Source organism: Felis catus, chromosome D1 (assembly GCF_018350175.1).
Source record: "Felis catus isolate Fca126 chromosome D1, F.catus_Fca126_mat1.0, whole genome shotgun sequence".
Taxonomy (NCBI): Eukaryota; Metazoa; Chordata; class Mammalia; order Carnivora; family Felidae; genus Felis; species Felis catus.
This window is the reverse complement of record NC_058377.1, coordinates 40,238,927-40,257,175: the sequence shown is the minus strand read 5'-3', so window position 1 is coordinate 40,257,175 and position 18,249 is coordinate 40,238,927. Positions and strand designations below refer to the sequence as shown.

Sequence of the window (18,249 nt, the reverse complement as noted above, 5' to 3'; positions counted from 1 at the left end):
TCCTTTGGGACAAATATTATTCACTGGTCTAGTAAGAGAAAGAGCATGTTGTTGTGGAAGAATATGACAATTTAAAACACTTCTTGACTTCTTGACTGATTGATTCCCAAAGCCATATCCTTTGTGTTAAATTGTGAACATTCACGTTCCATGAATATACTACTTGATCAAAAACTTGAAGAAATGAGCATGTTGTGTCAAGCTAGTTTCATGTCTTCCTCAGGTTAGCTCAGTTGGCACTGGCATTTATTTGCCCTGTGACCTTTAGGCAAGTTGTTAGCCTCACAGGGATTTCATTTTTTTCACCAATAAATAGGGTTAAAAATACCTTATAGGTGACATTATGGTTATGGGAGAAACACACACACACACACATACATATACATATATATATGTGTGTGTGTGTGTGTATATGTGTGTGTGTGTGTGTGTATGTATGTATATTTAAATGCACACTGAAGCATTTAGGGGTGAAAATACATGAGGTCTGGAAGTTGGCTTAAACTACTCAACAAAAAAGTGTGGAGAGAAAGAGGCAAAATAAAGATGGTCAGGTTGATGGTAGTCAAACTGGATGAAGGGTACATGGGAGTTTTTTTTAATCTCTACTTTTATGCAAGTATGAAAATTTTCATACTAAAAAGTTAAAGTCATCTTACAAGTGAAGGTTTGTGGAGTCCCTGACATATAACAATCACTAAAGAAATGTTAGTTCCATCTTCCAGTATTTAGTAAAGGATTAAAAACACATATATAATAATGTAGCTTCCCCTAGAAACTCTTAATTTTAATGACCTTGACTTACTCGCAACCTTGAAGACCCAGAAAAGTTTTTTCAGCATGGAGAACATGGAGGGTTCTACAGACCCTCTGGAACCTGGTAGGACACCTCCAATCTCTACAAAAATCCTCATAAAGCTCTCTAGGTCTCTCTGTGGTCCCATAACTACTGGATATATTGTGCCGGCTTGCTGGTCTTGAAACCAATACATCTAGAAGATCAAGAAAGCCAGGACTGTTATGAGCACATGCTGATATGTCTGTGACACATATTTCTAGCTTATTTGGCCTTATTCTTGAGCTCATTTCTACCTGTTGTAGAACTTGTAAAGAACTAAGATTAATGTTCCTGCCTCCTCTTAAAGCATGCTGGGAAATACTTATTTTCAAGATTGAGGTTGTTGGGTGGGTAATGCTAAATATTAGTATATCTGAAAGGTAAGAACAGTGTAAGTCAACCTTGCCCACATTTTGACAAAGTCACTAAATCAGTCTAAGCCCCACCCCATAAAAACAACCAACCAACCAAAACCGAGGATACAGGTTTGGTGACAAGAATTAGAAGCTATGTCTAGTAATAAATCCAAGATGAGTGATTTAATACTTTTTTGTTTCTTTGTTTTCCTAATGGGGAAAAAGAATGGGTATAGTTTTTTAGAATGAAATTGTACAAATGAAAGAAGCCTTACTCATTGTGCTTTTAAATGAATAATTCTCCTCAATTTATGTTTGTACCTCCACTTTTTAAAAAGGAATTTAGAGCAAAGTCAAGAGAATGGGACAAGCAAGAGATACTGTATCAGACTCATCTGGTTTCTTTAGACGCTCAACAAAAATTATTATCTGAGAAGTGTAATCAATTTCAGGTACATTATCTAATACTATCCTCTTAGTATTTAACTTAGAAAAAAATTAGAGGTTAACTATTGCTATTTTCATAATCTTACTACAGAGAGAAATGCCAACCACAGGAAAATAACCAGAACAGGTCTAATACTGGGTAAAGTCACAAGTGCATGAACATTTTTAATGGTGAATTTAGTCCACGTGTCTCAAAGGGTGGCACTTTTTAAAGTGTCTATTGTCATCACGTCATTAAATAACATATGTTTTTGCATGTCTATGGGCAAGTCGCTTAGGAAGTCTGAGACTGCTTGGTCTCTGACCTCAAGAATCTTACAGCTTAGAGGTAGAACACACATACATATTTACAGATAATTTATAGCAAGTGAATGGGAAACCCTTTTAGAGTTCAGAGGAGAAAGGGGGATTGGGGGGCTGAGATAGTGAGCAAATATCCTACAGCAGGAGTTAGACTGGGGCTGGACCTTGAAGAAGATGTACAGTATTTTGAGAATATGTTTGGGGTGGTGGAAATAACAGCAAAATCACTGAAGCAAGAGAGCAAAAGGCAAATTCTGGGTATAGAAAATGAGCCAACTGGTTGGGAGTCTGTATGGAAGGTGGGGAAGGTAGGAGAAGGTAAGGCTGGTGAGTTGGGTGCAGGTTATAATAAGCCTTAAAGTCTCATCTAAGGAATTTGGAATTTTTTATCAAAGCCAGTGAGAAACTATGGTTTTTGTTTGATTTGGGTTTTGTTTCTTATTTTTCATTCTTTAAGTTACTTGAATTATATGTTTATTATGTTCTCTGAGTTTAACAATACAAAATAATGTAAAATTAATAGCTTCATCTTCTACCCCGTTCTTATCCGTTTAATACAAACACTTAATAGGTGTTTTTCTTTCCATACTTTTTCTTTTGTTTGTACAAACACGTAAAATGTGGATTTGGGAGAAACTATATATTTTTCCTTTTTAAAATTTTGTGGTTTTACTTAATAATAATTATCTTTCCATATGGATACTCTCTCAAGTCATTACTTAGTTCTGCATAATATTTGATAGTATATGGTTTACATTACCATATATATATCATAGTATATAGTAGATATACCATAATTCTTTCAATCATCTCCTTACTGATGAACATTCAGGTTGTTTCTAGTTGTTTGCTATTATAATATTATAACAAATATCTTCTGATAGACATCTTTAAATGCTAGTACTTTTCTTTTGTTAGATTAAAAATCCTAGAAATTATTCTTGAGCCACAGGGCATTATGTTCATTCAGATTTTTAAATGAATACTAGCATATTACCTCCCAAAAGATTATAGTAATGTACAATTCATGAGTAGTCTATGGGAGTACCCATACTTTCACCAACATGGAATGTTAGCAGTCTTTTTATTTTTTCCCAACTCGGACTGATAGTAGTATTGGCTTGATTTGTTTTGCATTTCTCTGACTACTTACAAGGTTGAGCACCTCTTCATATCTTACCTTCATACCTCTTCTTCATACCTTATCTTACCTTCATACCTTATCTTCAAACCTCTTCTGAGCCTTTTTCATTTCCTTTTCTGCATATTGCCTATTTACAAACTTTGCCAATTTTCCTTTTGTGTTATTTCTCTTTTTCATATCGATGTATAGAAGTTTCTGTACCTTAAGAGTTATTAACACTTGTTACTTGTGTTGACTGCTTTTTCCTACAATCCAACTGCTTTTGTTTAATTGTTTATTTTATTTTTCATCATATAGATACTTTCAACTACTGTGTAATGACATCCACAATTTTCCTCTTGTAAATATTCTTTCTTGCGTGATAAGACTTCCCTACCCCAGGCTTCCTACCCTACTCTGCATCTTGACTCTGAGGTTATACAAATGTATTTTCTCTTTATGTCATCCAAAACTGAAGTTTTAGAAAAAACCCAAGACTGAATTACAAAGAGTGAAACTTCATTATAAACATATTTAAAGATTTTTCCTAAATATTTTCTATCATTCTTGAATTTTATTCATGTAAGCTTAAATATGATATTCTCCATTTAATCGACACAGTCTTCGCTTTCTCAGAAACAGGCACAAAGTTACCAAATTCAACTGAATGGTAAAAAACAGTGCATAGAAGACAGCAGCTCAGAAGTTCCTCAGTTGATGTGCGAACCGGATCACAGTTGTGAAGCCAGTGAAAGAGATGAGTTCATTATTGAAAAACTAAAATCAGCTGTGAGTGAAATAGCATTAAGCAGGAATAAATTACAGGATGAAAATCAGAAGCTTTTGCAAGAACTGAAAATGTACCAAAGACAGTGCCAGGTGATTATTTATTTCTCAATTGACCTTGCCCGTGAGTTGTATAAATGATGAGTCAACAGGTGTATGGATTACATGATTTTCTATTACATGTGTAACTTCAATTCATATTTCCTCTTATTAAGTAATTCTCACTTGATGAGTAAATTCAGTAATCCCTTAAATACCCTACCCCACCAGAATGAACTTTGGTTCTGCCGCAGTATAATAATAATGCATTACCAGTACAGTATAACAGCGCTCACTTACAGACCTCTATGCCTAACACTCATTGCCCTTTTTAGCCTCACCCCACCCTGTGTCCCCACTACTCTCTCTGACCCTGTGCCCCTTTGACTTGCAGGAATCCTGGGTTGGAGACCCAGGAAATTAGTAAGGTTTCAACAATCTAATTACTCCAATAAGAGGCATGGAGGCCCTCCCTGTGATCTATCACTGTTCACTTTACCATAATCATTTACCAAAGAGTAGCCTGGAGTTTTGTTTTGTTTTTTGTTTTGTTTTGTTTTGTTTTGTCTTGTTTTGTTTTTTAGGTAACCTCCACATTGACAGATGGGATTGCTGATTTTTCCAAGAATTAATTTTCTTCTTAACCCAACAATCTTGTCTGTCTGTCTGTCTGTCTTTCTTTCTTTCTTTCTTTCTTTCTTTCTTTCTTTCTTTCTTTCTTTCTTTCTTTCTTTCTTTCTTTCTTTCTCTCTTTTGCTCTTCTGCATCACTAAGGTTATCCAGCATTCATAAATTGGTCATTACCAATTTCTTTACTAAATGTATATTTCTTATTCATGGGTATCCCAGTTACTTGACACATTCTATGGTTTTATCTACCACCTACAAGCATTCAGCCTTTTCTACCAATTCTCCCAAGTCAGCTGGCCCATTGTAGTCCCACTTTGTTCCTTTCTCATGCTAAGATATACTTTGGAGGTCACTGTCTGGGCAGACTTCCACTTCTGATCTTCTGCCACTTAAACTCCCAGGGGTTATTTTTTTAGTCTTGGGGAAACTCCTCATTCCCCCATCCTGCCACATTGTACATGGGATTAATTCTTTTATTTTAATATGATACTTATTTATTTACCAACTGCTATGAGAGAATTTGCCAAAATTATTTTTACAGATTTTGGTTCACACACACACAAAAAGATTTAATTATCCTTGGATCTAGGATCATTATTAAATTTAAACTAATAATCTCCATTTTATATTTTATACAAGAACCACATTTATTAAAAAAACACTACTTGGCAATCAAAAAGAATGAAATCTTGCCATTTGCAACTACGTGGATGGAACTAGAGGGTATTACATTAAGCGAAATTAGTCAGAGAAAGACAAATATATGACTTCACTCATATGAGGACTTTTAAGACACAGAACAGATGAACATAAGGGAAGGGAAGCAAAAATAATATAAAAACAGGGAGGGGGACAAAACGTGAGACTTAAATATGGAGAACAAACAGAGGGTTACTGGAGGGGTTGTAGGAGAGGGGATGGGCTTAATGGGTAAGAGGCTTTAAGGAATCTACTCCTGAAATTATTGTCGCGCTATTTGCTAACTAATTTGGATGTAAATTAAAAAAATAAAAATAAAAAATATATATAGGGGAAAAAATAAAATTTAAATAAATAAATAACGAAATGAGAACAAACAAGAATGTATTAAAATGTATCAAATTGTATTTAAGTAATCAAGTTGTTTTGTAATATATAATATGTCTTGTATATGCGTACATAAAACATAAAAAACATAAACATAAAAAAAACCATAAAACATAAAGAAAAACTAACCTAATTATCCTGGAATATTTTTTACACAAAAAATATGTTACAGCTTTCATGAAAAGATCTTTGAGAAGTAGTTTGTTTCAAAAACTTCAAGATAGCTAACATAAGATTTCTACTCCCCAATAAACACTACTTATATTTGATGCATTTGGAAAAAAAATGCTGAAAATAAGGCTTTTATTTAGCTTTTTCCCTGTTTTATTTCCAAATTTGACCTGTGTTTCATTCTCTTTAAAGCAACACTAAATAAGAGGAGATCAATTAATTACTATTTGGTAGCTGATTTGAATGTTTAAAAATCACTGCTTCTCTCAGACCATTCGGCAAAGTTCTAACTAAACAGATGGGCCTTAAACTTGTTTTGCAAAATTTATATTTTACCAAATGGGAATAATTAGAGGTAACTAATCACTTAACCAGTGCATATATTTAGAATGAAGTTTCTCTTCTCTTTTTGCAAAACTGTCATATGACAATGCTCCACATCTTGCACATGAATTTAAAAAGGCAACCATTTCAATTTGAATTATTGTCACTTATTGTATATAAAATTCTGTTTAGTTTACAGCATATTTTAATGCCAGATTCATCTGAATTTTTTTCTCACTTGTCTTTCCACAACATACTAATTCCGTTGCATAGAATTATTTACTAGGCTGTACTACACTCACATTTTAAAAATGTGCAACATTTCCTATTGGAGGTTAATGACAAAAAGAAATTGTCCTGCATTTTTCTAATATCTGTGCCAAAAAAATTGACCTTTTTTTTATTTGTCAATGTGTCATTATGGGACTAGAGCAGCAATGTCCAGTGGAAATAGAATGCAAGCCACAAATAGAATTTAAGTTTTTCTAGTAACCACATTAAAAGAAGTCATAAGAAATGGGTGAAATTAAAACATAATAATAATTTATTTATATTCATTCAACATATATTCAAAGCGTTATCATTGCAACATATAATCAGTGTAAAATTATTGAGATAATGAGATATTTTACATTTCTTTTCATGCTAAGTCTTCAAACTCGGTGTGTATTTTACACTTACAACATATCTCAATTTGGAAGCCAAGTAGTCACTGGAAATACTTGATCTGTGTTTAGATTTCATAAAATTTACAATTAAAAAAGTAGACTTACAGGGGCACCTGGCTGCCTCAGTCGGTAGAGCATGTGACTCTTGATCTTGAGGTCATGAGCTTGAGCCTCACGTGGAGGATTGAGTTTACTTTTTAAAAAAGCAGGTTTACATACCCCAGCGGTTCCAAACAAACTTGAGAGTGTTCTAGTAACCGAATCAAGTACCAAAGAATCATTTTCCTAATTATTTGCATCCACATTGACAAATAAATAATTTGACTTGTATGCAAAAGCATGCCAACCACATCTAAGTTAAATAAATTCACTAATTTTGTGTCGACTTGGTATTATTAATGTTGAATTCAAAGGGATATTGCATAAATCAAAGAACAACTCTCAATTTACCAATATCAACAAAACCTCTTTTCTTGTACTTTCCTAGTCAATTTACATAATGCTGTCAATTGTAATTAAAATCTTTTGCATATTCATTCATGTTAGAAAAATGTGTCAAATCATTATTATTGATTTGTATTATGAAGAGTTTTAATTTTGACAAAAATTCTCTCACCTGTGTAGCGAGATCACAAAGAGCTTTTTTTTTCCTTAGGGATAGGGAGCCCTATCCCTAGGGGGGTTAGGGAGTATCTTCAAATATCACTCTTCTAGGTATTACTTTCTAATTAGAGTAAACATTTTACAGACTTTTAGCTAACTCCAGCCCATGGTGACTTTGCATTTCATTGGCCTGGAGTTACAGCCCTTTTATGCTCCCCTGCCCCAAGTGAAGGAAGACCTAGCTGTCTACCCACAGCTCCAAGTTAGATTGCTCCGGAGGCAAATTTGCAAGACGGGGAGCACAGATGGTGCCTACTTCAACTGGGCAAAGTCATGGATGACATTCACGTCAAGTTAATTTGTTTTTCTACTTGCTAATCTATTGTTTCACATTTCTTTTGTTTGTTCCTTTTTGAAATTTTAGCCTCATCTGAAAAATCCACACTGTTTGAAGCAGTGACTTTATGCAAACAAGTTTATTAAAGCATCCGTTTGAATACATTTTTACTCTAATTTCCAGGTCAGCCAGGAACTTCTGGGGCCAAAGTATTGCAATTAGGTCCTTCACTGAACCCGGGTCTCGAGGTCTCCCAGAAAATAATACAAATTTAAGGCTTAGGTTAAAAAAAAAAAGTTTAGCTGGGAACTCATATATCCTATGCTGTCTGCATACTGATATTTCTAGGCTCTGTGAATTTGGGGGTAAGAATGAATAAGAAAACATATGTCCACACAAAAGCTTGTAATGAAATTTTATAGCATATTATTCATAATAGCCAAAAAGAAGAAATATCAAATGTCTATCAACTGGTGAATTAATAAACAAAATGCAGTATATTCGTGCAATTAAATATTATTTATCAACAAAAAGGAATGAAATACTGATACATGCCATAACATGGATAAACCATAAAAGCATTATGCTGAGTGAGAGAAGCCAGTCACAAAGGCCACGTATTGTATGACCCCATTTGTGTGAAATGTCCAGAAAAGGTAATTCCATAGAGACAGAACATACCATAGCGGTTGCCAGGGGTGATGGGGAGCAAAAATAGAAAGTGACTACTAAAGGGTATTGGGTTTATTTTGGTTGTGATGAAAATGTTCTGGAATTAGCGGTGATGCTTACCCAGCTTTGTGAATATACTAAAACCCACTGAATTGTACATTTTAAATGGGTGAATTTTATGGGATGTGGATTATATTCAAATAAATCTATTAATGATATATACAAAAAATTATTAATAAATGATTTTTTAAAAATGTCTGTAGTGTTCTCTGCAGCCTTTATTAGCAGAGGAACCTCCTGCCTTCATAACACCCAACCCTGTCTATACCAGCAAGCTACAGGTCTATGTCACTTATTTTGCTTGAAACAAATTATTTTTGCATCTTGAATGTTCCAACTGGACTAGTAGACAAAAGACCTGGATTTTTCTTTTCCAAAATCTGCCGCTTATAAGCTATGTAACTTTGGACCAAGTATGGCCCTCAATTTCCTCATCTACTAAAGTGGCGATGGACTTGATGACCTAGGTCAGGTACACTTAATAAATAATAGTTTCTCTGTAGAAGCAAGTAAAAGAAATCCAGTGATATGGAAGCACTCTGCCATTCCTCGCCCCCAGAGAACAGCCAAGTACTGTTGGAGAAAATCACTCTCAACAGGCCAGGGTCACAGATCTCAAATGAACACGCAACGTGGCCAGGAATCCCACTCTGTTGCTCCACTCAGCTAATTCTCCCATTCCCATTGCAGGCCATTTCAAACCTTCTCCACTCTTAAAAATCACTCCTATGCCCCTACCTCCCCTTCTCCTTCCAGTGACATTGCCTTTTTTACCTCCCAAGGGAAATAGAAGCCAACAGAGAGCCACTGTCTTCTCTCTCCATATCCAGATGCATATGCTGGTCTACATTCCATTTTCCTGCCTTCTTTCCTTTTGCTTTACACAACTCTTCCCCTGGTGCTTTGGGACCTACCCTACCTACTTCTCGAGAACCCACACCATTACTGTTAATCCTCCTCTCTTCTGATTGGACCCTTCCCAACAGGTTTTAAATTTGCTCAAGCCTCTTGTCAACAAAATAAGACAGTGGGCTCACAGGATTGCTGGTGTCTCCAGTTGCCAGATAAAGTAGGACTACTACTGGGCAATAGGGGAACCATAGACCATGGTTTACAACTCACTCTGTTGGTTATCGTCTTGTTTAAATTGGTAATTATTTGCATTAATCTGAATTTTACACATTAATCGTTTATTCCTACTTTTATGCTTCTCTCAAATTTACATACAATGTGACCATATTTGTGTGATTATTTGATTATTCTTTGTCTTTTCTTTATCACTAGACTGTGAGCTCACTGAGAACAGTCTTGGTATCCTCAGTGTTGAGCACATAATAAGGGCACAGCAAATATTTGTTGAATAAATGAATGAAGGAATGAAATTCTGTAAGACAGAGCCAGCAAAGGACTAAAAAAGGACTAAATACCAGTTTATTTGAAATTAAGCTGGTTCATAGATGTTAAATATTTTTAGATATACTATACATCATGGTATCCAGATACGAACATTGAACATTTTTTTTGATGTTTTTATTTAGGCCATGGAAGCAGGACTCTCGGAAGTGAAAAGTGAGTTACAGTCACGTGATGATCTCTTGAGAATTATAGAAATGGAACGATTACAGCTGCACAGGGAATTATTAAAAATAGGAGAGTGCCAAAGTACTCATGAAAATAAGAAAAGGTATAGTCTTTATATTCAGAAGCCTGAGAGAAACTGTTTAAGACATGATGTTTGAAGATTTTAAGAGCTTTAGATTTAAAACTAGAATGAAAAGTCTCTCTGTTTTGTATTTACATGCTGTTATTTATTGGATAATATTAGATATTAAAAATAAAATCAGTGATTATTTCACCTTCAAAATTAATGTATTTACTTTCCTAGAAAAATGTATTGTATTCTGGTGTATGGATACTTCTGTATCGCAGTACATCAGAAATTTTCTCAGAACTTGTATTTTTCAGGAGACAGTAAAAGCAGTAGTATAGAGCTGATATTTGTATATATTGCTAAATAAGAGTTATTCCATATTTTCAGATGTTTTTATCTTGATTGCCTATAAACCTGTTATTAACTTTTTCACTTGTAAATGCTGTATTCATTTTGGTCTCCATACTCACTCTCCCTTGTCAGTTGCATTAAGAGTTTGTTAGAACAGATTTTTTTTCCTCTTTTAAAATCAGGCAGATATTGTGTATTCCATAACCACAAAGGAAATGGGATTGCTAAGGATTATTAAATATTTACACTTGTGAGTAGAAAGTTTGACTGTTCTATTCGTTGATGTTCTCATTCTCCTTGGAACTTGAATCCTTCTCAAATCTGAAGGCTCATGCAAGACCAGTGATAGGACTTTAAAAATTGACTAACCAAATGGTAAGGGATATTTTCTTGAAAGATGATAACGTTGTTTCAAAGGCAGTAATTATTTCGTTAAAGTTGTGGGACCTGCTCAAATTTTTTTGAGCCCTATGCTATGGCAAATGGCAAATGGCAAATTAAGGTTCCTAAAAATGACCTATTGTGTGTCTCACCAAAGATGGTAGGATGCCTATTCACCAGTCAACATTATAGCATGTTCCACATGCAAGTTATATATTATTATCACTGGTCATTAGGAAATCTGTTGGAAAAATATAATATGCAAGGCACTGTTCCAGTGTGGTGAGTTGGTGAGAAATGTCTTTGCACAAAGAATGCATATGCCTAAAAACATAAGAGGTGTCCTAGAAAAGCAAACCTTGCACCCCCTGTCTAGCTCTGGTTTTATGTAAGAGCACGGTAGGTCCTTTCTGTGGGGCTGTCTCACAAGGCCAATGCTGAATTCCAGACATTGCCAACTTTCCTTCAATATAGGATTTAATCTAAGATCTTGCACTTATTTGCATATTTGGCCAATACAAATCTTTTGTCATGCCTAATGCCATTCTCTATTTAAGTTGGTATTTATTTTAATCTTTCATCTTTCTCATTTGGAGGGTATTCCTCAGTTCTAGTATTCTGAGATTTGATGAAAAGATAGATATTTAACTTTTCACAGCTTCCCTTGTATCCTAGACTTTGGGCTGTCTTCTTAGCCTTCTTCTTTCCCATTGAAAATTTCTAATCCTTTGGTTTGTTCTCATATGAATGTGATTCCAGCCTCTTTATTGTTTTGGTTTCTTTTATTTGGACTCTGTTTCTTCTTTACAGTTGTATTAAGGTGAAGCAGCCCAGACTTCTGAGTGCAGATGCACAATAGTTTTATAGAAGTAGCATAGGAATGCTTTTATTCATTTTCAGGTCCTTTCTCAATAATGCCAAGATTTTGTTAGCTTTTTCTTTTTTTGAGCTACAGAAGCACCTTGGGCTGATATGTTCTGAGAGTTATTAAAAATAATTCCAACGTTCCTTTTCTACACGACAACTGATAATTCCTTTATCTATTTATATTAGCATTTGATATTAGCATGATTACTATTTTCTTCTTTGAACTTGTCCACGTTGAAGTTTGATGTTTGTTCCGATCACTCGGCGAAATTTACACAACCATAATGAGGTGTTTCCCCCCGCCTCCCCCCATTCAGATCATCATTCCACTCCCTGAAATTGCTTAGGAAGAATTGAAAAATAGGAAATTTCATTTTTCACCCCTTTCAAATAATAGCAAATGAGAAGAATTTAAGACTGATTCTGAAATAATGTTTAAAGAGAATATTGGATAGAATGCTCACAATAGATGACTGAGTAGGAAACAGAAGGGACTGAAAAATGTGTGCAGTACATTCTAATTGTACGGAAATAGTATCTATATGCCTATGCAGATATGCAGATGTATATATTTATATATTTATAGGTATATTTATAGATATGTATATATTTATACACACATGCCTAGAAAAAAAGACCGTCAGTATACACAAAAACGCCAACAATGCTTTTTCCCTAATGATAATGTAATAGCAGTATATACTCTGATATACTCTGTTTTCTACAGTTAACATATGTATTTGATTATCAGAAGAAAAGCAATCCAGTCTAGATACAAGTACCTCAGGGATATCACTACTAATTTATACCTTTTAAAGATCCCTTTATTTTCAATATTTACATTCATTATTTCTCTGTCATTCCTCAGATTTTGTTTTGTTTGTGTGGCTTAAGTTTTTGATTGAGGAAACCTTTTAAGAAGTTCTTTGGAAATCTGAAATTGTACTCACTCACACGTGGGTACGTTCCTCAGAACACCAGACTTTCCCAGATTAGTCAAGCCATTGAAAGCATGCCACTTTCCTTGCCTGGCTAGTGCAAGTGATTTTTAGTGATTTTTCACTTACCAGCTTCCGAGATGTAGAAGGGAACCTGTTTCTACTTCTCCAGACTTCCTGTGGAAATTGTATTTTCTGTACCTGTTTCTGCTTCTCCCCTCTGGTAGCCACATGTGCTAGCAATTCCATTTTATAAATGAAGCAGCCAAAGGAGAGATGTATTTGAACTTTCTCTGGGCAGGCTGTCAGATTTAGTCACACTGGATCCCTTTTATGGAGTCCCTGCTCCCTTCGGACTCCCCCCGACATAGTTCCTTTCCACAATGTAGAAGCAAGTTAGATGTGTTTCCTTTTCTTAAGGGGTTCCAAAGCCATTTTACTACAGAAAACACTCTTATATAAAAATCTTATCTGCATATGCAAAGCCAGTATTCTGCCCATTTTCAAAATATAATTGAAATTCCATATTAATTGCTACCTTTTATTTTTTGTCACTAAAACCATTTGCACTCAGTTAAATATGTGAATACTTATGGGATCTGAATGTATTAGCATTTGCAATTTCTGCAGCTTGAAAATTTTCCAATAAACTAATAATCTCTTTCTGCAACCTACAATCGTCTAAATTAACAATGTAATCACCACAGTTTACTCAGCGAAGTTTAATTTTTATTCACTTTAATCTGTAGACATGAATCATCTTACTCACCTTCGACTAAAGAACCAGAAAGGAAAAGGAAAGAGTTGTTTTCAGTGATCCTAGATCAGCCAAATCATGAAAAAGAGTTGAACAAGGTATGGAAAATAAGGGGCTTCTGAAGCTCTGAGTGCAGAGGGGGGAAACACTTCCTTCTCGTTCCCTTCTTTTTTCCTTCTATAGTTCCCCCAAAGATAATAACCTACCAGCCTGCTAATTCTGACATTCTTCTGTGCGACGCTGTGAAAAATGCAAACCTTCAGTCACCGTCGTGCCTAAAACGTGAAGGGCCTTGTGGCCCCGTGACAGGTGGCTTATGGCGAGAAGAATGAGAGCACAGACTCAGGCATGCAACCATATATGTTAGGTGCATGAGCTTGGGGAAGTTGCCTGTGCAAGCTGCTCAGGGTCCGCATTTCTAGCTTGGGGATGGGATAATTAGCACCTCCCTCATAAAATCGCGATGAGGATTAACTGAGCTAATAAGAGCCTCTACTTGGCACTGACCTGTGCCGGGAGCTGTTCTGAGGGCTTAACAAATCTCAATTCATGTATTCCTCGCAACCATTTTATAAGGTAGCTGCTAATATTGTCTTCCTTTCTCATTTGAGGACCCTAAGGCCCAGAGAAGTTAGGTGAATTCCCCCGATGTTACATAGCTGTTAGGCAGCAGAGGTCAGATTGGAACTCAGGCAGTCTGACTCCAGAGTCCACGCTCTTCCCTTAAGTTAAAATCCGTTTAAAACTCGCAAGTAAAGTGCTTAGAACAGGGCTCGCCTAGCTCAGAGGGAGCGTCTAGTAAGCGAAGGCTGCTCTTGGGATTGGTTACACCCGCCCTTTGTCACCGAGCACTAACATGTGCCAAGTAGTCTGCCAGGAGCTGGGAATACAAGGGTGAATGAGGCCCGGGCGCTGTCCTTGAACACCTTGTGGTTCCCAGCTGCCTACAGAAAGCATATTCTCTTCTCTCCCTAGCAAAATCCAATGGTGGCTTCCTTTCCATGAAGCTTATCATGGCTGCTACCCACGTCTCTGGTCTTTAGGTTTGAGGATCACACCTAAATATTCAATATTATATGATCTAAACAATTGGAAAAACCTGAGCGTGGCTTTGAATTATCATCTATCCCAGCACACAAAAGTGAAAAGAAGTATTTGGAGAATGAATGAAGGTGAAAGTCTCCCATAATTGTGTAGGTTCATGAATTCAGTTGCTGTTTGTATAAAGTCAACAATCATTTATTGAGCATCTAGCAGGACTCTCGCTATTCTGCTCATTTCTGTAGGAACTACAATGATGTGAAAGGCAAATCCTGTCTCCCAAAGAGTTGACCGTCAGGTAGCTATTAAGTGTAGAAAAGGTGTTATGAATTAACGGTCATTTTCCTTATATTTTTCACATACTCCCGTGAAACTGATTTCACTGCTATTTAAAAGTATAACTTTGAAAAACTGTTCTTTACTCGTGTCCCCAGTGAATGCATTATGATACAAAGGTTGATTAAAGCCACCTAAAGTATAGTTACACCATTCTGAACCTCCCACACTCAATAAAACCTTGAGTAATAAGGAATCTACTGACATTGCACAGTTTTGACATGGAAGGAGAGAATGCTAGGCACAAATCCTCTTCATGGGCTCTTGGAGACCTCTAGATAATGCACTGCTGTGCAGAAAAGGTAACAAATGAATTGGGTATAAATAGCTATAGCTCCCAGGAAGTGTTTGTGGAGAGCATTTTCATTCTCTTGTAATAAAAGCAACAAGAGCCATGGATTATGAATCCTGCAAGTGTTTTATTTCTTTCTCTGTTTTTCAGTGTAGAACTATTTTTGTTTTGTGATAAAATTGACATTTTTAATAAAGCCAAAAGTCATTTAGAGCTCGGTAAATTAATCTCATTTAGCAGGAAGCTTTGCAGTATAGCATGTTGTTTTAGTATCTAAACACTGTGAAAATAATAAAAATAGTTTATTCCTTTCTCATAATGGGATATTCATGTTTGCACATTTTAAAAGTTCCATTTTAAGAGAACATGTTAACTACACAACAGGGATGCAATCAGCAAAATCCAAACGGGGACAAACCCCAGAACAGCCCTGTTGTTTCATCAAATAAATTGTAAGGAAAAAAAAAAACAGAGAGGGAAGATTGGAGACAAAATGAGACCTGTAACATTGTCCTCAGGGTGAGGACATTTGTACCCTCTGTCTCCTGGTCCCTTCTTTTGCTCTTCGGAGTTGGGTAACTCAAGCCCAGTTAGTTCCCTTCCTGGTGAGTCCTTTTTGTTTTTCCCCCTCATCTATTCAATGATGGAGTTGGACCATGTGATTCCGAAGGTCATGTCAAACTCTGAAATTCTAAAACTGTTAGTACTGAGAACGAAATCACAGGGGGGTTGGTGGTATAAAGCTAAGGACAAGCCAAGTTTGCCTTCTGGGCACATGTCCTTTCCATGTTAGGTCATCTCATGCTAGCTTTTTCCAATGTGTGAACCACCTTCTAGGGCCCTGTGCCCATGGGTTACATGGCACAATGGGTAGTAAGGTCCTGGAATCAGACTGCCTGTCACCAGGAATGTGACTGTGAAAAGTTACATACTTAACTCCTTCATTCTGCAAAACAGAGAACTCTTGCATGGCTTAGATGATGAATACAGACTACTTAGAACACACACAAAAAGAAGGATATGATCCAGTCCACATATTTAGATCACAATTCAAATAAACAAACAGAAAAACATACATTGAGCTTCTGACACATTTGTAAATTTGAATACTGCCTGGATATTTGATGATATGGAGGAGTTGTTAATATTTTTAAGATATTACATTGGTATTCTGGCTATTTTTTAAAAAGAGAAAGAGAGTGCCCTTATTCTTTTACAGATACATCCTGAAATGTTTAAAGATGAAATGAAAAGAAAATCAGTTTTAGAAGTAAGTGCCCTGGAGAAATTCATATAAATCTCTTTGTGGATGGGCTCCACCAACCTCTCCAGCCTCATGTCTCACAACACGCCAAGTCCCGGCCATTCCAGACTCCTCTTGCTTCGCTGTGTCTGCATTCTCTCTCACCCCTACTCTTCACTCTTTGCCTGGGAGCCCTTCTCCACCCCTGCCTTCCGTCTGGCTTCTATTCACCCTTCAGTATTTGTCTGACATCCCATCCTCTGAGAAGCCCATCCTGACATCCCCAGGTTGGGTTAAGCATCCCTCCACTACATACTCCTGACGTTGATTATTTTTGTCTCCCCCAATGGACCACGATCTTCTTGAGACTGGCGATTGGGTACTTTATCTCCAGATCTCAAGAATTAGACACAGTTAATGATTTCTAGAAAGGTGGTAAGAGGCTGGACTAAGACAGTGATAGTAGAAATGCAGAGCAGAGGAGAGATTTAGAAGTGCAAGGGACAGAATTTGTTGCCTGACTGTATTTGGTGAGACAGGGTGGGGAGGAGCCCAAGGTGAACCAGAGGTTGCTGACAGGGAAGGCCTAACTATGGTTAAGAATAGGAGACTCCACAGGCTTAAGGGCAGGAGGTGATGCATTTTCATGGATACATGAAGTTTGAAATTTATTATAACGTGATTCTGAAAAACATAGCATTCAGTCACAAACAGTACCCACAATGTAGTAAAAAAAAAAAAAAAAAAAAAAGCCCTGAATTTAAAACCAAGAGTCCTAGGCTCTAGTCCTGGCTCTGCCAGTTAATAGCTTTATGACCTTGAACAAGGCACCTAACCGTTCTAAGCCAGTTTTTTTCTCCCTAAAAAACATGCCTGGTCCATCCACCTCTGGGGAGTGAGTCCAGACCTCTTCCGTCACACATTCTGCAGTGGTTGTGTGATGGGTATAAAGTGAAGTTATAGAGCAGGGCCTATAGCTGACAGTAAGATATTATGCACTTACAATTTTGAAGGAGTAGATCTCATGTTAAGCGTTCTTACCACGAAAAAAATTTTTTTAAAGGAACACAAGGAATCTTTTGGAGGTAATGGGCATGAGTATTACATCTGTTGTGGTGATAGTAGCATGCATGTATGTCCAAATTCACCAAATCGTATATAAGTACATGCAGTTTTTGAATACTAATTGTATCTCAATGAAGCCGGGAGGTTCAGTGCTTGATGTTTTCTCCACCTTCCTGTCAAAGTGGTTGTCAGAGTAGGATCAGTGGTAAGTGGTGATGTGCATATAATAGAAAATAGAAGTGAGAAATGGAATTTTGAATTTGAAAGGAGACAAGTAAATCAGTCATTTATTGTGAGTATCTGTTTTTCGTTCAGCCTTGATTGGAAAAGGAGGGTAAAGTGGGGCCTGCCAAAGGTTTAAGGGAGGACGGGAAGGCTGAGCATGGCTAACAAAAGCTTCAAGCCACTTTCTAGAGAAAAAGATCTGTTGATATTTGCTGGAATGTATCTGCCGCAGATAAGAAGCCAACTGTATCAGGAGGAAGAGTGCCATGGTTCTGAGCAGGAAAGAATGAGGAATGAAATCTCGGACCTAACAGAGGAACTTCATCAGAAGGAGATCACTATAGCAACTATCATGAAGAAAGCTGCCTTTCTGGAAAGACAGTTAAAAATGGAGTTAGAAATAAAAGAAAAAATGTTATCAAAACAGCAGGTATGCAAGCGGGCAGGACAGCACTTGTCCAGGTCACTGTCTTGCTCGGCTCTGATAGTAAGTCTTCATCATTGATTCATAAGCCGTTGCATTTCTTGCTATTGTTTCTGAGGCCAGCATCATTTGCGAAATAATGCAAAGTGTCATCAAAAAAGAACCGGGGAAAAAGTGACAGCACAAGATAATTGCATTAAATTCCGTCCTAACATTTTCTCGTGACCTGTATTTT

At 36.5% G+C, this 18,249-nt stretch overlaps 1 protein-coding gene across 13 annotated transcripts in view; it reads left to right on the top strand.

Annotated features, from left to right (window-relative positions):
* Nucleotides 1-18,249, top strand: part of DEUP1 (deuterosome assembly protein 1) — an 83,259-nt gene that overhangs the window by 30,144 nt on the left and 34,866 nt on the right. For 8 of the 13 annotated variants that reach the window (XM_023239338.2, XM_023239336.2, XM_045038612.1 and 5 more), the window contains 6 exons: nt 1,533-1,646; nt 3,704-3,946; nt 9,982-10,127; nt 13,381-13,486; nt 16,277-16,327; nt 17,823-18,077. In XM_023239338.2, coding sequence (XP_023095106.1) covers nt 1,533-1,646; nt 3,704-3,946; nt 9,982-10,127; nt 13,381-13,486; nt 16,277-16,327; nt 17,823-18,077 — 915 coding nt within the window. The remainder of the gene's footprint in view (nt 1-1,532; nt 1,647-3,703; nt 3,947-9,981; nt 10,128-13,380; nt 13,487-16,276; nt 16,328-17,822; nt 18,078-18,249) is intronic. The other 5 variants (XM_045038614.1, XM_045038616.1, XM_045038615.1 and 2 more) reach the window with 5 other exon arrangements.